Here is a 20,610-nt window from a genome sequence, read left to right as displayed (position 1 = left end):
TCATTTCCTGAACAACTCCAGGGATCCCTGAGCATCCTCCCATCTCCCTGGGCAGTCCATTCCAATGTTTAACAATCTCTTCCATGAAGAAATTCCTGCTGAATTCCTGAACCTCCCCTGGTGCAGCTTGAAATCAAGTCCTCTTGTCCTGTCACTACCTGCTTAGGAGAAGAGATCAACCCCCACTTGGCTAACAGTCTCTTTTCTGGTTGTTGTAGACAGTGGTAAGGTCTCCCCTGAGCCTCCTTTTCTCCAAGCTAAACACCCCCCTCTCCCTCAGCTGCCTCTCATATGCATTACTCTCTAGACCCTTCATCAGCTTTGTTGTCCTTCTCTGGACAAACTGCAGCACCTCGATGTCTTTCTGGTTGTGAAGGGCCCAGAACTGGACACAGAACTTGAGGTGTGACCTCCCCAGTGCTCAGTACAGAGGAACAATCACTTTCCTGGTCCTGCTGGCCACACTATTGCTGATAAAAGCCAGGATGCCATTGGCCTTCTTGGCCACCTTGGGTACATTGCTTTGTATGTCCAGAGTAGTGTGAACAATCCTCTGCAGCACAAAGCCACGTTCAAAACATGCACTGCAAAAAGCCATTTGCAACAACTAAATGAACGGCACAGCAGTTTAAGTTTCCTGCTTTAATAATTCCTGTTATACCTCTTCTACTGTCTCACCAACCAAATCCTGACCAACTGAAAAGAATGGTAAAAAGATACAGAAACACCTTGTAAGTGCACTTCAATTACAAAAAAATTCCAGAGATCAGTTCCTTTGCAGACTCAACGGAGGAGTAACGTACTTCCATTTCAACAGTGCAGGAGTATGACTAAGATGGTATTTGATACTCGGGATTAGCATCCCTTAGAATCACAGAATGGTTTGGGTTGGTAGGGACCTTAAAAATCACTTAGTTCCATTCCTTGCTTCTCTAAAGTCAGAGGCATTAAAAGCTCCACCTAACAGCTGTTTTCCACCTGCATCTTAGAATGACAAAATAATCCTTGCTGCACCCAGTTTTAATTTCTGTAAAGAACAGTAAAAGAGAGCAATTACAAGTAATAAAATCTGTCACACAAATATCTGTAACTATCAGGCTCTGCACTATATCACTAACTGAGTACTATTACTGCAGTACTATGCACAACACGAGAATTCTCTGAAAACTTTATGAACAGACACTGCCAAAGGTAACAAATCCCCCAAATCTGCATCTCATCTTTACTTAGCACAAAAGGTAAAATAAATTATTTACCTGTAACTTAATCCTCTGACAAACTTACTTCCCAAAAGATTTTGAATAGTCACTCTGGTTTCCTCCAGTAGATTTTTAGCAGCAGAATCTCCTACAGCAATAGCAATAATGCGACCAGGACTTCCATTTTTCAGTAAGTTCTGAAGCTTCAAGCTGTCTTCTGAAAATTCATGAGTATCAAACTTCAGCACTTCCAAAATCTCTGCTGTGTCCTGATCGATCACTCTAACATTTAGTCCTCGGGAAAAATTCTTTTTAAATGTATAAGGACCATAGGCCAGCCCTGAGAAATACAAAGTCTTTGACAGAAAAGTCCATGATAGCTTCTGGTGCCCATGCAACTCCAGTGTTCCTTCAGGGCCCACGCCAATAAATTTTTCACCAAATTCTAACACATCAGCACCTTCATTTGATTTCCCATACAAAATAATAGTTGCTTTGGATTTATAGCGGCATTTCTCTGCTCCAACGTGAAGCATTCCACCATCCTTTATCAGGATAAATCGAGTTCTCAAGGTAATATTTTTAGAACCTTCTTTATCATCAGCAAAAACAAGTATACCTAAAGGAAAGAAAATATTTCTGTATGTCAAAGCAAAATTCAGATAGACTCAAAAAACTTCTGCAATAAGAACAACAGAGAAATTACAGATTTATTTTCCACACCCACAAATTGAGCTGTGATGTTCTTACATATATTTATGAATATTTGGGAAAGCAACTGCTACCAATTGTGATTTATCTTTGTAAGAATTTGCTTGGTCTATTCCTAATTATTTTCTGCCATTTTTGTAGAATTACTAATATACAAGAGGTACCAGCAGAAGACAAGCAGATCTTGTACAAAGAAGGCTACTAAACAATCTTTTTTTACTATATATCCTACAGAAAACTTTATCAGTGATGTACCGAAAAGATACTACAGTGTTCATTCATCTTTTGAATTACATACTTGACCTGGTAGCAGGCTCAAAAGTAAAAGCACAGCAACTGGTTAATAAGTTGCAATGTAAACTTTCAATATATTTTTATGTAATCACAGAAGTAAAAAATACACAGAACACTGAAGCATGGTGTTTATCCTGCTATTTCATACCTCCATCCTGTATAACTATAGAGTGTACTGTAGCATCTGAGTTCAGACGAAACAAATCCCCTTTTTTGATAAAAACTCTTTTTTCAGGATCTTTTCCAGGGCTCCAGTTTTTAAGACGAGGATTCTGATCAGGACAATTCTCTGCAATACAATGTGAAATTCAACTTTTAAAAAACAAACACCGTCACATCAATCAAGGCATCATTAGGATGAACACAAGTAAGACAGTCAGTCACTCACAAAAGATTCTCACCTCTTTCTATGGTTACAACACTGTACCCACTGATGCCACTGTGTATATCTGAGTAGCCAAAAAGACACATGAAAGGTAGCTAAACTCTCAAGGGTAGGAAGGCCTTCTTACACTGTATGAAACTACTGATAACCACACACTGTTGACAATAGATACTTCTGAACTCCATCTGATTTTTTTCTTATTTGCTATATCACCTGTAGTAGATGAGAAGAGGCAAGCAGGATGCACTCAGATGCAGAGCAATCACACTGAGCAATGGAAGTCTTAGGCCAGCTACCTAGGCTAACTAACATGGTTGTAAAGCATCTGGATCCCTTCCCTATGTCAGAAAGGCTGATACCATCTTGCTTTTAAGGACGCAAATCAATTCTTTCAGTGTAGGTTTGCAGGCAAGGGATAAAAGAGGGACAAGACATCCTTATTATATTTAGTATAATACATAATTGGCTATAGCAGTTTCCTGAGAGACAAGACATTTGGATTTAAACTTATTGGTTTGTATCCCTTAGGAAGTCGGCTTAAGTATCAGGCTACAAACCACACAAGAGTAGACACACATGCAATCCTTGCTGAAACTCCACTGAAGGTCTGGCACTACACAGGCAATAACACCAAGCTACAAGGTCAGAAAAGGAGAGGCAGCAGCAGGAAGTGACAGGATTGTGTGATTTCAGATGAAGTTACAGCAATGTAGTATTTACAACACATACCTCTTTAGCTTATTAAGCATCTGAGTAATGCAGCAGCACAGGCATATTCCTTGGAATATGTTACCAAAAGTCAGACTAAAAATATTTTTCATATGCAAAAGACAACTAAAAAGATGCCAAAATAAACAGGTTAGCAGCTGAATAGTCACAGTCAGAATAGCCTTTGCACAATCTATCTTCTGAAGAAAAACACTCACACGTGAAGTGCAACTTCAGAGGCAGAAAGCTATTAGCGATAGTCCATTCTTGCAAAACCTAAAGAAAGCAAAACCTATCCACAAGTTTAACACAAGCCAGCCTTAGTTTTGCTGACAGAAATGTTTTTCCTTCAGTATTAACTCTCAGCTTATCAAATTCCTCCCAACTCAGGAAACCCACATATACCAAAATTTCACTACCAGTGCAGAAAAATTAGCAAACTGCAGAAAGAGCAAAAGACATATAAGTAGCAGTGTAAAAAGAAAAACAAAATTAAATCTTTTGGGAGGATCCTATGAAGACAGCATTTGGAAAATGTAATTCAATAAGGGAAAGCCAAAAAGCAAGAAGTATTGCAATTAGCAAGACTGCTGAGCACTCACTGAATAAAGGCAAGTCTACTGTCTGACTCATGCAGAGTCCCCAACCCCTTTTCCCCAGATACCACACACACAAGCGCTGTGAAGAAACACTTATTTCCTGGCTGGTAGCAAAGGGCAATGTGAGGAAACCATGAGTCAGCAACCTGATGACTTCTGCTTAGTGTGATTCACAGGAGCAGATCTAGTGACTGAATTTTTCTGTTGAGTCAGAAAGAAGAGATATAGCACAGTAACTAAAAAAAATTACAATTTTAATATCTATTGTACATTACAATCCATCAAGAATGCCATCAGAATCAGAAACGGGCACTCCTGTAATGCAAACACATGCTTCTGGGGCATGGCAAACAGATGTGCTCAGCAAGAGTATTTTGAAATTCTCCCTTAGCAATTGCAGTGGGCTGCACGGAAACACCAAATATTTAGAACTTCATCATATGTCACCTCCAAAATTACTGATTACATCTTACAGACGACAGTCATTGCCTCTACAGTTTAGGTTAAATGAAATCAGAACAGATCAGAAACCAGTAGGTAGTGATGACCTTGCCGAATTTAGTCACTCATGTTGAAAACTTTTCAAGTCAAGCCTCTAGTTCAGTGCATTTCTGTAAAAATGGGCCAACTCTCCTTAAGGTTTTGTTCCTTCTAATAGCAGGGGGGGAGGAAGTGAAATTTTTGCAAATTGCTGAAGAAAAATACATCACCCCACCCACAAGAAAACACCCTGACAAAAAATAAACTCTAGAACTTTCCATGAAGCCAGTATATGAAACTTGGCAGGAGAAAAGACGGCAGGAAGCAGTTCTGAAGATATAGTTAAACAGTTACTTCCTACCTGCTTAGACATCTTGTCTGGAGTTTTTAAGGCCTCTGGGAAAAAGTTATCAGTGTTATATTATGCTCAGCATAAGTTTATCACAGCTGGGCAGCTAAATTTTCTGAGGATCCTGTTTATCCTGGGCAAGCTCCAGCCCAGAGATTCAACGGTAAAGCAGAACTTTCCACTGAAAACCTCCTCAGCTTGTCATCCTGACCATGCAGCACAAACCCAGGGAAATGGGGAAGAAAATTGCATTTCCAGCGTTCTTTCTGATCTCCAGTGTTCAGGACTCTTTCAAAAAAGAGATGACAGGATGATAAAAGCAAGGAGGAAAAAAGAAACCAGTTGACAGGCAGGAACAGAAATGCAGACTATCGTTTTCCCTTTGGGGAAGGTAAGCCAGAGGTTTAGGATTTATGCTCAATTACTACCAAGTGCCACATTCCCTCCACTGCCTTTTAAACAGCCATTACGAGTACTGACAGTATGCATTTCCAATTAGCCCTGAGGAAGAACATACCTAACTGGAACTGATGTCATTCACTGCAGTACTGCATGTGCTTGTGTTGGAGCTAAGCGTATTAACATTTCAACTTGTTGGAGAACTGGGAAGTTGCTCCAACAACCATATGTCAATCAGAATTTCCTTGGTGCTTATAGGAGTTTCTCTTGTGTCAGGATTTCACAGTATCACAGAATGGGTAAGATTGGAAGGGCCCACAGTGGATCATCTGGTCCAATCTACCTGCTCAAGTGAGGCCATCCCAGAGCTCACAGCACAGGGCTGTATCCAGACGGTTCTTGAATACCTCCAGTGAGGGAGACTCCACAGCCTCTCTGAGCAACCTGTTTCAGCACATGGTCACCTACACAGCAGAGAATTTCTTTCTCATATTAAGGTAGAATGTCCTGTGCATCAGTTTCTGTCCATTAACTTTTGTCCTATTGCTCAGCACCACTGAGAAGAGTCTGACTTCACCTCAAAGTACTTCACAGAGTCAACTGGGTGAGGCATCCTTCAGTCCGCTGTGAATGTGTCTGTAACCAAAGTACTTACTTGCATATGTACCCGTTACGAGTGATCCAGATCACAACACAGGAATAACCTTCCGTTTACTACTCCCTAAGGTTTTGTTGCTTTCCTTCATTATTATTAAGAATACTCAGTAACTTCACCCAAGAAGGTATCTCAGCAAGCTACCACCAAGAGCAGTCCAGATGGATATGTGCATTCATTCTGTACTGTCATCTGAAATCTTCAACTGATTATCTGACTTGTTCAGCCTGTGTTGCGTTGACTTTGGAAACTGCATCTTATTAATTACTATGCCAAAAGCTAGTGAGAAGTCTGTTATTACAAGAGTCAACAGTTTAAATTCAAAATCCTCTTTAGCTTTTAGAAACCTGACTTCTGCCTTAAAAATACCCTAAAAATTCAAACAAAACAACCAAAACAACCTATGCTCCAAACTATACTACCAACATTTAGCAACTAGCAACTGCACTTCACAGCAGCTCCTAGGAGTAACTGGCCAGAGTGATGTACACTGTGTGATCAGCAGTTAATCACATCACCTGTTCATGCTTTACAGACACTGACACATCTCAGAGATTCTCCAAATTCCACAAAAGTTGCTCAGTTTTCCAAAATGAGCTGAAAAAAAAATAAATCAAGACTAACAGATCAAAAAAGGGCCCTGCCCAATTTGTGTATAAACAGAGCAAACATGTACAGTTGGTATAGGTTCTCCCAGATTTTTAAATGTTTTTACTTGAATGCTTTTTTACTATCTTCTTCAGTTACTGCTTACACAGATAAGGATTTCATTTTGTCTACAATTTAGGAACCTACGAGACAGCTTCTGCAGACAAAAATAATTATGCTTCTAAAACATTCATGCTTTTTCCCCTCAACCAGTAATATTTATTTACTGCTATGCCTGTTTCACTTAAGTAAATCAAATCATGCATAATAAAAACGACACTGATAACATAAAAAGGAGTTGATCTTTGCCCCAAACACTGCCTCCTTCAATGTTAAAATTGCACTAAGTGTCCTATTTTTGCACTTAACTTTCAACACTAATCCTGATGCTGAATTATTGAGTTATGATCACAGGTAGTATAACTTCTAGGATGATTTTGTTTGCAAAAGAACTTACCATCTGGAGCATATTTTGAAGCTATTCCCAAAAAAATCCCCAGTGCAACAAAAAGTGAAAGGCTAGAAATGGCAAAGCAAATAAGAGTATTTTTATGCCTGTTGGCTTCTGCCTGTCGGCGGTGCTGCTCCACTGGTAGGGACGGAAGTCTTGTCCGGGCTTCTTGTCTGGCCGAGGTAAATTCAGCAGCAGCATGGCTCTGTGAGGGTGGTGGGGGACGGAGAGGAGCAATTCTCCCTGGGATGTACCCCGAAGACCTGTGACTGCTCCCGTTCTGAGGCCGGAGGAACGCAGGGGAGCTCCCCCTGGCATCAGTGTCTTGCATGTTATAAAGTCACTGGAACACACACACACACACACATAGGGAAAAGACAAGAGACAGGCTTTCAGAGCACACATCAAAATACATAAAAGAAAAAAAGAAATAACGACAGGCAACTTTAAGCCACATTTCTTAAGAAGAACAGCCACTGAAGCTGTGGCTATTTACGAAGTATCAGCCACTCAGTTGTTACTGGGCGCTTGACATGGTATAAAAGCATGGAACAATAGCACATGTGTCTTCAACAAAATTAAGCTCAAAAGCATCTGGTGTGGGAACCCAGTAAAGCACAGACCATTTCTTCATAGTTCCAGTAGGTATTTTTCAGAGTGTTTTCACAGTTAACTTGTATTCTGCAATTAAGAAATAAGCTGAACAATGAGAAAGCTAGCAACCCCTGCTTCCCCACAGTTATGTAAAGAATGCCTAAATGTATTTCTTCTGTGCACAGGAGCTGAACAAAATCCTCACTGTTTTCCTTCATGAAAAAGAAGCTGAAAGAGACAAGTCTTCCTTCCACACCGGAAGCAGTAAAATGCATTTAAATATACAAAATACAAAATACTATTTTATGTTTATTCATGCTGACACAGTCAACACTCTTAATGAGCTGAGGCATACAGGGCCCACAAACTTTACTTACAGTAGGATTTAACTGCTAGTAAATGTGCCTCAGGAACAGTCCTATAAGAGAGCCATCTGCAACTCATTCAGCAAACCCTGTGGTTTTCCTCACTGCTGAGATACTTGAGTTTGGTCACAAAGCCTGGAAGCAACATGTCTCCTCCATATCAATGTACCTATCACCCAGAAGCGAGTGCTGCATTTATTTCAGTTACTAGTACTGCTTCCACCTTTATTCTGAAGCACTCAAAGAGGAATGATTACCAATGCCATCACTATCTGGCCCATCCTCACCACCAGTTCTAACCCATCACGCTTTTCTGCTTTAAGAGACACAAACCTGCATTTGGCTGTTTTCTCAGGTTTTCCAGTCAACAGTGTTGTAGAGTACTCACAAAGCTGGTATGATTTTTTTTTCTCATTACTATTAACATTTCTTATGGATAGAACTTTTTGAGAAGGCTGCTCAAGTTTCAGTTAACTGAAACATAACTTTTTAAACTAAACCCTGAAGGGGATTTAGGCATAAGTCATGTGTATCAAATAGCAACGTGAATCAGGAAAATAAAAACTACTAATAATGGAAGAGCATAAAGATCCTCTTTCTCTTCCATTAAAAAAGGGTTACTCTGAAGTGTCAGGCACGCTGATGAAGAAGAAATGTGACAACTGTAATCTTATTCTGAGAAGTAGCAAAGGAGCCTTTTGTCTCTCATGGTGCAAAATCTCATACTTCACAGTTTCAAGGCAAAAGAGTTGTTACTATTGAACAGGCTGGATAATTCTTTCAGGGAAGACAATGCATCTCCAGATGTATACACAATGACAATCAACGCACTGAAACATTAACTGGAGTAGCTATCCCAAAGTGCAAAAACTATTCCAAGTCCTCCAGTGCGGTGCAGTGTTTCTTGCACCTGTTCGTTACAGCAAATTGATTTTCAACACTCTCCTTTCTGTTCTTTGAGAAACTATTTCCCAAACATAATCTTCTCTTCCCAGACTTAACTGCCCAATGTGTTATGAGCAGTGGAACAGTTTGCTTTCATCACATGTGCTTTTACACTCAACTTGTCATCTCTCAGCAGTGAAAATTCAATCATTTCTATGTTCTAGAAGCGGTGTTAAAAGCTAAGCAGAGAAGGAGCTTTTCAACTAATTCAAAGACAGTCTAGCTGAAACAAATACTGGACTAACTTGTTGATTAAAAGTTTTAAGAAATCTGATCCCACATTAAGATTTATTTTATTTTATGATTTGAAACCCTTACTCCTTAAACTTAAAAAGTTTTCAGTTATGGCATTTATCTGTGACACTGACAAAATAACTACAGAGTTCATTATAGCATGACACAAGGAGTTAACGAGTTTGTTAATTACTCAGCTATATCATCTAAATTCAGATTGGCCATGCAAAACTTAGTTTTACAAAATAATTTTACCACAATTTTGCCTATCAAGGTCACAAAGTACTGCCAGACTCCTAAAGAAAAAAAAAAATCATTCCTTACAACAGACATTGAAAACACTTGTGTCATATTTCAAGCATATTTTGTTTTGTACAAAGCATTCTGCTTTGTTTGCAAATCTCATTTTGGAAACCGTAAAAGTTTTCCAATTATCCCATTCAAGTGCAAACACAGGTCACCCCAAAGACAGGTGGAAAAGAGACTGCAGAACTGCTTTCCTGCCCATTTCAAAATAAAAATAATGAAACAAAGCCACAAGGAGATACTTAGGACAAGCTAGAGAACTACCATATAGTTTTCCATTAAAACAGGAGTAACCATTGCAACGCTTCCTGCCCTCTTCATGTATTATTTGAAATTCTCTAGCTGGAAAAGGATCTCTTCTATCCTGTAGAGCAGCTACTGGCTTCTTTAAAAGACAAATTGATAATTGAATTCAAATTATTGGCTTGTTTATTTCCACTCTGTGGAAGCCTTCAGATAGCACCACAAAAATGCATGCATAGTAATTGGTTGTATGGCCAGTTATGTCTCAGAAATGCGATTATTTGAGTGCATGAATACAGTCTGTATGTCACAAATACAAATTTTTCTCTGTAAATCCATTTACAGAGTAAAATGCAGGACAAAAACCCACAAACTGTTGAACTACCTAAACACCCCATTTCCTTGCAAGTTCCCATGCACCTGAATTTCTCCATGTTTCCCTTTAACCTGTGCCTATGCTGTGGTCTCCCAAAGTAGCTCATGATCTGGGCATCTCTTCCTGATGGTATGACCTCAGACAAGAACACCACCCAATTTTACAACTGTACTGTAATATCGAGAATAATGCAGTATTTTACTTTGCGCCTTGCTTCGAATTATTTTCAGTAACAGTCAAGTTCTTGCACCATATACAACCAATTACCTAAGAGTTATACAGAGCTCAATCTGTACAAATGTTATTTGTCATGCCATTCAGGCATGCTGTTGTTTCAGTATTCCTGAACTGGAATTCAGTATTCCCTTCAACAGGGTATCATGCAAGATTTTAAATCCATTATTCAACACAGCTTTTAGTTAGGGCCACACTTAAACATGTGCTTCCAGCTCATCAGTACCAGGGAAGCTTCCTATGCACAGACTCAGCTGGAATATCTCAGATGCTTCAGCCCACAAAGTATTTGTCGCCATCCATCTGCTGGATGACTGCACTACTTGCATATCACTCTTCTGCAAGAGTAGTGCTACTCCACACAATCCAGATTTTTGTTCATGCACCCCTTCCTAAAACATAAGCAAGTAGTTCTCATACTGATATCATCAGCCAACTCAGCTTAAACCACCTAAAATAAAAACTTAAAAACATTTTGTTTTGCACAGCATCTAAGTGAAAACAGTGAATGCCTGCAAGTCTGGATCTGCCTACAGAGCATCTGAGCTGTGTAGACAGCAAACCCCAGCAGGCAGACAGCAATGAGCTGCTGAACAGGCTGCAACATCTCCAGTCCCCTCAAGAATTCCTTCATCACTTTTAACTTGAGCCACTACCACACTCATAAAAGCCCACATTGTTCCACACTGCCAGAAACTAGAAATATATGCACTGTACAACCAAGGAATAACACCTGAACCTCCTGAGACGTGACTGTGTGCCGAGAAGCAAGTGCCATACTTATCCATTACTCATTTTGGGGTTGGTTTCCTGGAAAGGGATCTGATTCTTTCACCAGATAACTCAAAACATCACCTGACACCACCCAAAATGTGAGAAATATTCCAAGATACTTCACGCTTCTCTGCTGTCAAATAAAACCCATCAAACATGCTAGAAAACTCGCACACCCCTGCACCTTCTGAAAACTTTGTCAAGAAAGTATGCTTACTTCCCTGCAGTGCAAAGAAATTAATGTTTCACTTTAAGCATGTTTTAAGGATCATACCTCTTAAAAATAAAACAAAAGAGAAACCAGAAAAAAAATCACACACTTCTGTTGATCTGGGCTATCAAACACCACCAGCTGTAGTGCTGACCTATTACCCCACTGTCTAATTTCAGAGTATATAATTTCCATTAAGGAAAAGGCTGAGGAAAGGTGGAGGAAAACAACCACCAAAAAAAAAAAATATTTCCCCATGCAACACAGCACCACATGCTGCTTTCCTGGTAGAGGCACTTGTCTGGTATGAAATCAAAGTGCAGTGAGAGATCCAAGAAAAGGGACAAGAATTCAGTATTAAAAAGGTTCTAAGTAGGTACAATTACTGAACAGAAAGTGATATAAACCAAACACCTAAAGTACGACATGCACATTTTTACAAGCCTTCAAGTTGGTCAACTACAATGGAGATACTAATTCAATGCTTCAAATGCCCTGGAAGTCCCCAGTTCAATGAATCCCAACCTCACCATTAAGAATTTTGTCCCCTATAGATACACAGGGTGCCCACATGCTTTCCTATCTGCTTCCACATTTTCTTCTACTTCCTTATTCTGAAATTACACCTACCTATTCACTACGACCACAGACAGCAATGTTTGTAGGAACCCACTTTTCCACCTGTGTACAAAAGCTGGAAAGAATATGTGCACATTAAAACACACTAGTACAGTAAAGTAATTGTTGGAAATGACAATAACTTTTATAACAGCCTGAAAAATCCCAGCTGACTTAAAAAAAAAGTGTAAAAACTCGTATTGACATCTTCTAGGCACACAAGCCATTTGCTGCATGCCACCACTTCTATTTTTTACTGAATTTTTTGGCATACAGAAAACATGCAAAATTGCATGATAAGCAACCATTTGAGCCAAGGACCATGTTTCCTAAAACAACTCTTTCAAAGTACAGAATCGCAGAATCACTTTGATACCACATATCAAGAGACAGAAGTGAAAGCATGCATTATATTTACACTGTAAGACAAGGTCTATAGATAGAAGTAATCTTCATCAGCTGCTCCAATGAAATCTTAGAGCACACTAGTCTCTCTCCAGGTCAGAAGCAAATTTCAAAATTATAGGGAAAGTTGAACTATGTATGTTTAGGTGATACGATATACGAAACAATTAAGCTACTAGCTATGGATTAGAAAGGATAACATGGTGAGGGGGAGATGATGGTGAGATGATTGCTTCCCAAAGGAAGTAGACAGATAATTTGTAGCCTCTGGAACACAAGTATGTCTATGGGGACAAGCATGAAATTATAGCATGTCAAGCAAAACCACTATCAGATTCATGGCTTACAGTATACAGGACAGCCCTGAATTTAATTCCTAGCCTCTTGTGAAGGTGTTTGGTAGATCACCATTAGGGATAAGACTGAAAGATCAGAGGTAAAATGGGTATTTGTACAAGAAAAATGGTTCCCCACTCCAATGACAACTGGGCTTTTGTCCTTCACCCACAGTTTGTGTGAATAAACTCTGTAGAGCTTGCTTGTTTTCACTTACACAACTGTCAGCAGAGTATTTGATGCAACAGATGAAATATCTAATTTTGCAGAAAGTTCATGTATAAAACTTACGGATTTTTGTACTTCTGCAGAGATGTGTCTTACTGTAGAAACTGCAGGGACATGTTTTTTTTCCAAACATTGTCCTGCAAGCTTTCAAGAATTCTTAACTGACCAGAAGACATTGCTACTTTCAGTCTGCTCAAATACAACTGTAGTATTTTCAAGTCGTGCCCCACTAAAACAAAGAAACACAACTGAGAAGCCACAGCAAACCATGGTCAGTATATCTAAAATGGTACCTGACACTTAAGAGTGAATTCTACTTTTCTCCCTATATTTCTTTTTGATACAGCTAACCTCTATAAATGACTTATAAATTGGGGAACTCTATTCTGTTTTTCATTCACTGTTAAAACAACAGGATGTTCTGCTGGAGGAAACCATGAAGAAATCACTTGTTTCTTTGCATGCAAGTGAATTGATTGACGACTTAAATACAGCAGATTCAAGAGAGCACGCTAGGAAATATGTGGCACATGGGCTGAAATAAACAACATGAATGGAACAATTTTTACTGTTTCATATTTTCAGGAATGAAAGATTTAATAATTTGTCTATGAGAACAAGAGTGGAAACTTGCATTTTAATCACCCGTCTGTTATTAGCTTGCTGCATGAGTCACAGCTTATTTCAGCCCCAAGGTTGTAATATGAGAAAAAAAAAGAGGTCACTAGCCTCACAGGGACATTGGAGGGGTAGTTTAGAAAACACTTTGTTCTCCTCAGGTCAGTCATGCATCTGAGTACAAGTCTACTTTAAAGTAAATTAACAGCTCCATTTCAGTCAACACCTTCACGTGAAAGTGATGCATTTGCTGCTGCGTTCATCTTAGAGAACCTGAATATGATGGTAGGAAAAAAAAAAACAAACCACACAAAACAGCAAAAAACTTAACTACTTCTCATATTGACAATAAGAAGTGGTATCTACAGCTATCTGCAGTCTTGAGAAAAACACAAATCCCATCCAAACAGCCACAGCTTAGGACTTCACTGCAGAAAGTTTTCTGTGTAAATGGTAATACACTTCAGAGAGGTGAAGTCCAGTTCTGGCAATACACTGAATCACTGATGAAATAGAGTTCAGGCCTACAATCGTCCTCCAAAGAGGAGGAAAGTAAGATTTTCAAATTAGAAAAGTTCTCATAAATAGATTATAAGAAGTAAGATTATAAGCATATATGACTGTACAGAATATAACAGGCAATGGGGAAAAGAGTGAGATCCCATGTTTAGCTTTGTTCAACAGATACAAGCAAAAATACTCCTTGGTGTACTGACAGAACCACTCAATAATCAGAAGGTTGTCATGTTTAAATTATATTTAAAACAATAATCAGTAGCATAATACGCTCTCTTCCATATCAGCATGTGCATTTCCTTCTTCTTAGGCAAATCTGTTAAGTTCTTGTAATTTTTTTCTCAGTCCAACTCAACCTTCAGTAAATGATATCTCACCCCTTATTCTGCTTACTTGAGGGACTGTTTTTAGCCGTGCATCAACCACAAATAAGACAATGCTGCTTGAAAAGCTGAACTGTTGCAGCTGCACACTCACATTTTTTGAAGTTGTCTTGCATATGTATGAGCCAAGGTAAATAAGTATGCCTTAAAAAATTAAGTAAGAGCTCCAAATCACTTCAATGAGAACACAGCTGTGACATCAGCACTTCTTAGCTGTTTGCACTCCCAAAGGATTCTTCATCCTGGTGGTGGATGACTAAGAGAGAGGATATATGACACAGGTCCATACAGTCAGAAGTAGCAGGAAGAATGCAAATGAGTTCATGTCTCTTCCAAGGGGAAAAAAAAAAAAGGCTGAAACGGAGAGGTTTCTGAGCCTGACTCAGTACTGTATGCTGTGGACTTCCAAGAATTTATGTAGGTTAAGAGAGTAACAAGGCTGCAGAAAAGTCAGTCTCAGTCAGAGGGCTGGTGGATAAGTAATACTGCCTCAAGTTTAGGAAGTCCTTGAGCAATAAGCTGTTCGAGGATGAAAGTAGTAGCATCATTATGTAGTAACCAGATACCTTTTCCTCAGAATTGTTAGACATTTGGCAATTGCCTGGATGGACACTAAGCCTGATACAATGTGGTCACTCTTCTACTATGCTTTAAGATCTCATTTAACTGTCTTCTGCCTTCACTTTTCCAAAATCACCTCTCCTCCTCTAAGGATCAAATCCCTCTCAGCTCAGCCACTGCAACTGTCTGTTGACATTGTCAGCACAAAATACACCTTAACATGACAGCTTACATTAACACGCCAGACTGATACACAGTATATGAAACTTAAGTACAATTTTCACTTGCTGTAGGAATAGTGACATGCAGCAGAATGGCGCAGCACATACCAGCTAAACCCATCAGGGCACAAAGCCTTCAAAGGAAGAGTCTTGTGAGAAGAGTTTCTACCAATAAACTATCAAAGAATAACTTCCTGTATATCTGAATGCCAACATCCTCCACGGCTCTAAGGTACCACAGGAATCACAGAACTATGTGAGTCGAGAGCTTGGTGAAAAACAAACAGTGATGTAACTTACACTGAAACTTACACTGACTTAACATGAAACTTTTGTACAATCTTATAAAATAAAAATATGTTCTATTATTTTCGTTTTATAAAAGTCACAGATGGCATATTTGGGATATCCCAAAACAGAAGTAAGTCTTCAAAGAGCAAAACAAAGACCTGTAATCCACCATTAAGTATGCCTTCTACTGAGCTAGTGGCCACATTCTTATTCTGGCTTACTGTGGTAAATTCCATTCTAGGAAACCCCAAGAAATTTGCACCCAGCCATTAAGTACTGCAACATCCTGCCAGGTATAGCTGGTCATCTTGCAGGACTGTACCACTCTTTTTTTCACATTCCCCTTCTTTAATCCCATGCACCAAAAAGATAGAAGAGCTGCTGATAGGTTCTCTTGCATTAAACTACTTCACACCAAAGGAATAAAATCTGTTCTAAAGTATGCATTCTTTAATGCCTTCAGTATTTCATTTCAATATTGGCAAACATCTGACTTTTCTCCCTCACATCTTTTACAAAGGTATAGAGTTTCCTACTCTTTCTCCATTTTCTTTCTCAGTTTTACTCTTCCAAGAAAATATTTCAGTGGATTTCTACACCCATATCTACAAACAATTGCCAAAAATACCTCCATTAAATCAGTAGTGAAATCCCTTCTAGTAAAAATAAGCTGAGAATGAATCAAGTCTAAAAATCATGATTTAAATCAAGAAACTCCAATTTACAATACAGATTTTAATCATGTTTTGATGCACACGTTAGATGATTCTACAAAACTGTCTTAGTAATGCTAAGCATGAACTTTATTTATACAGTTAAGACTACACTCTTATAATTTTTTAATATACAGAAAGAGAGATTTACCAGATTTGGCTGAGGTTTTTAAATCGTTCGTTCAAACACACAGGTGAAGAACAGTGTCGCTGCAAGCACTGTGGGACAAGTTTCCTTGAAGACATGCATGATGTGGCCCATCAGCCAAGAAGCTCCTTTAGCTGTGGGACAGGGGTGTAGCCTTACAGCTGTATAGGCTGCAGCATTAGCCCCCATCAAACAATGGGGACCAAGTTCCTTCTCCTCCCCACATGCCCCCAGCTCATGTACAAAACAAAGAGGAGATGGAGCTCCAGAGTGTGGTCAGAGCCATCTCACAGGTAAAGAAGGAAAGGGCTATCTCCTACTCAACAGGTAAGAAAGACATAACTGAGTCACCAAGTAAGGTCCCTGGTATTTCTAATGTCCATCTTTTTGTCCTCACATGGAGAAAAAATAATGACCTGCAGAACACTGCTCATTTTCTGCAAACAAGACTTCCACAGCGAGAAGCTGAACTGACTAACCTCAAAACACACAGAAAAAAGCATAATAAAACTGTTTAATAGAATTTTTCTGAAACATGACAGACATACAATAAAGGAAGTTAACGACTGTGTTTTGTATTAAAAGCAAATTAATAAGTTATCTGTAATTAAAGAACATTTCTAGTCCAGACTGTCCAAGGCATGCAGGCATTTATTTGCATCTTTGGTGATAAGAATATTGTTTTGAAGTATTTAAATCAGACTGAAAAGCACCTGTCCCACTGCACTCTCTCATTACTCAAGGAAATAAAACCTCTACCCTCCTTTTAAGTACAAGCTACTCAAACATGTATCAAGTCAAATTTAAAAAAAAAAAGCTGTAAAATAACCAAGGTAGTCCCCCAGCTTGTGCTCCACCTATCTTTATACTTATGCCTTAGAGGAAAAACAACCTTTTTGTACCCCTACTCCATCCCCTGATATGTCAACTTGGAAGAAATGTGAGCTGTGTCACCAAAAGGTAACTCTTCCAGCCATAGGACCTGTTACAGATAGCAACCCTTTAATGGATTTCACAGAGCTTTCTGAAAACAATGGCTTTTCCACACAGGGGCCACCATCTTCTACTAGTTAGTGTCTCCACCAACCAGCGACAAGTCTGATGAACTGCCTAAAAGTTTCCAGCCAACCCTCACCACCATTTTCCCCACAAAATACTGTGGGGGTGAAAGTGATAATATTCATAATTAAAAAACCCTACAGTCTGCCATTGAAAAACACCTATCCACATCTCAAAACAGCACACTCCCCAGCTACTGTTCAGATGATATGCTGAATTTTAGAAGACACTCATTTAGCATGGACCTCACAACACCCCTTGTCTTTGTCCTCTTCCCCCCACACACACTTTTTTCTTCTCAAATTTGATGATGGGGGCATTATGAGTGCTTTACATAAACTGTTACTCCTGTGGACACTTTGTCTAGCTCAAAGTCCCTGGCATACAGACTTTGTATGTATTAGTAGGGAAAGTGCAGGAGGCACAGGCACAACAAACTTCATCAGGCAGATTCTACATCTGCACAGGCAGTGCATAGTATCTATGCAGACAAAGCATGTTGAAGAGCTACAGACTCCTAAGAACAAAGATGAACATCCCTTCCTCCCTACTGCTACCCATAGGCCATTTCCCATCATTTCACAATTTTTCTGTGATTCATTAAAACTTGACTAATGTCACACAAAAATACGAAGTACTGCTTTATCTTCATTTATCTTCATTTAGTCTTTGTCAAGGCCCAGGTGCTATTTTCTTTTTATAACTACTCAGAAATTTAAAATCTCTCCCCTTTTAAAGAATCCGTGCCACTACTTCACATGTAAAGCACAAACAAGGACAGCATCTTCAGCACACAGCTCTCGCCTAAGCTGTGATGTAGCAAAACCGCGGGGCATTCATCACCGCACACCCTCTTTTCTCGGAAGGGCTGAGATGATGTACAACTCCCACTGTTTCTTCCGTGCCTCTGGGCAAGTAAAGCAGACACTAGTTATTAGTCACCAGGAAGGCACTCCACGATAACCCGATTATTCGGGGATACCTACCAAGTCCCAGCGCAGTCCCTGCCGCGATGCTGATTTGAGCCCAGCTGCTTCCCACTGCAGTTCCAGCAGTATCCCACCGGGCGCGCACCAACAAAGCCGCGGCCCAGCCAGCGCGGCCCCGCCGCACCTGCCGAGCACCCGCGGAGGAGTCGCGGGGCCGCACACTGCTGGGCACAGGCCAAGCGCGTCCGCGTAGGCTTCCCCGGCGGCCGCTGCCCCGGCTTTCCCCGCCGCCGCCGCCCCGCCTGCTGGCTGCAGCTGCCCCGCTGCCGTCCTTCCCCTCCCCTTTGCTCTCCCACTCTTTCCTTCCCTCCCCTCCCGCCGGCCCCGGAAACAAAAGAGGCCCACTGCAGGCAGAGCCGCCGCCGGCAGGCGGCGGGCAGCCCAGCCGCAGCCGGCCCGCACGGTCGCGGCGGCCCGCCCGCCCGGCAGGCCCGGCCCGCGTCTCGACGCTGGCGGCCGACCCGGCCGGACCGGGCGCGATCCTCACCTGGGCCCCTGGCGCTGGCGCGCATCAGTGGCGGCGCATGGCGCTCCGCGCCCGGGACACGGGCCGGAGGTACCGCCGAGTGCTCGCAAGTCCCGCGCGCTCGCCGCCCGGCTCCCCGGCCCTTACGCAAGTTTGGCAGCGACGGAACTCCCCGCGGGAGTTCCCCAGCTCCGGCCCGAGCGGCGGCGGTCTGCGCCCCGCGGCCGCCGCCCCCCCGCTCCCAACCGCCCCCGCGCCGGGGGCGGAGCGGGGCCGCCCTCACCTGCCCTCACCGCCCACCCGCCCCTCGCCGCGCCGGTGCCGTCCTCGGGCAGTGGCTCCGCTCTGCGCTCCGCCGAGCACAGTGATCCCGGCCCCGGCTGGAGGGGTCCCCGGCGGGACTGCATCCTCTGCGGTCCCGGCCGAGGAACTTCCCGGCGGGACTGCAAATCCCCCCGGCCCCGGCCGAGGAACTTCCTGCGGCGGGGACTGCAATCCCTCCGGCCCCGCCCGCCCGCTCTCCTGCCAGCACCCGGGGCTAGGGGGGCAAAGAAGAGGCGGAGGGGTACTTTGCACCCCTGCCCTGACCTACGGGTCTCCTCCCGGCTGGGTGGAGAGAAGCTGATTTACAACTAAAATATCAGAGGCAGCGGTATATGCCCATGTCCGAGTTTTAAAAAAGAAATAAAGAAAAAAGTCCGCAGTGTAGGCGCGCAGGTAGTGCCGGGGCGCTGTGAAAGGTCCGCCGGGTGCAAAAGCAGGTGAAGAAGCGGGAGGCGTCGGGGAGAGGCACAGTGCGCTGCCCTCGTAGAGGCAACGGTGGTGGGGGGATGGAAGGATGAAGCGCATCGGAGGCGACAGTAGCAGAGGGCAGAGGCACGGGGCAGCTGTCGGTACACGCGCGCTGACCGAGCTGACCGGGGAGAGCGAACAAAGTTACTTACAGCAGTCGTAGTCCGGGCAGTCTTATCTGGGGAAAGAGATGACTGGAAAATCTGATTCCAACGCGCTTTTTTAATTATTTTTTATTTTTGGTGTCTGATTTGAAACAAAATCAAACTAAACCCAAAAACGTACTGAATTTCAAGGAACCTGTTTCTGTAGCTGTTACACACCGAAGAGCATCAATTGGTTTAGAAATTACGAGGGACTGTGAAGCTCCAGGACTTGCCTTTGCTGAGGACCCGGAGCCCCAGGGCACCTCAGCCTCCCAGGCTGTCAGCTTTGATGTAGATCTGACATTGGGCTTGTCTTAAGCTTCAGACCTCCCACCGTTTCCTGTGCAACGAGGTTGGGCCAAACTCATTATAAATCGGAAAAAAAAATAAAAATGAAAAACGCCGTGATCTGATTCGAGACGCTCCAGTGAAATACGTCGGGAAATAGCCAACGTTTGCCAACATAATTTTTTCCTTGGGAAAATTCAGACAGGTGGTAACAAAGTGGTAATTGGGTTATATGTCTATGAACAATGCACTACGTAACTTTGGTTCCAGCGATTTCCTCTTTGTTTACCAGCAAGCACAGCCCGCGTGTGCTTGCAGTACATGGTGACATCTAGCGCCTAAATAATAGACTGCAAATCAGCTGAATTAGTCTGAAATCTTGGAGATCAAACTCCGACCCATTGCTCGGACCCATTTCACCAGAACTGCGGGGTTCGGGGTGATACCACTGCAAACCACGACACCGCGGAACACCAGCTGCCGTGCGCAGGGACCGCGGGGGAATGAGCAGCTGCACTACCTCGGGTGGGGACTGTGCCTGCAGCTCTGCTGCACAGTTAGGGCTTCAGGCCGTGGCTTTCAGGACTGAGATTTACGGTAATATTTTATTCAAGACAGAGATTTTTCTGTATAGACACAAAAGAGATTGAGACAGTTCTTAACTTGCTCTTC

The 20,610-nt window shown here is 41.9% G+C and overlaps 1 protein-coding gene across 1 annotated transcript in view; it reads right to left on the bottom strand.

Annotated features, from left to right (window-relative positions):
• Positions 1–19,728, bottom strand: part of CEMIP2 (cell migration inducing hyaluronidase 2) — a 50,243-nt gene extending 30,515 nt beyond the window's left edge. The window contains exons 1-4 of the mRNA XM_018086039.2: positions 19,657–19,728; positions 6,885–7,221; positions 2,353–2,493; positions 1,257–1,818 (exon numbers count right to left, since the gene is read on the bottom strand). Coding sequence (XP_017941528.2) covers positions 1,257–1,818; positions 2,353–2,493; positions 6,885–7,209 — 1,028 coding nt within the window. The 5' untranslated portion in view covers positions 7,210–7,221; positions 19,657–19,728. The remainder of the gene's footprint in view (positions 1–1,256; positions 1,819–2,352; positions 2,494–6,884; positions 7,222–19,656) is intronic.
• Between the last annotated feature and the right edge of the window lie 882 nt (positions 19,729–20,610).

This window comes from Manacus vitellinus, unplaced genomic scaffold (assembly GCF_001715985.3).
Source record: "Manacus vitellinus isolate BGI_N305 unplaced genomic scaffold, ASM171598v3 scaffold_9_pilon, whole genome shotgun sequence".
NCBI lineage: Eukaryota > Metazoa > Chordata > Aves > Passeriformes > Pipridae > Manacus > Manacus vitellinus.
This window is presented reverse-complemented; position numbering and strand designations above follow the sequence as displayed.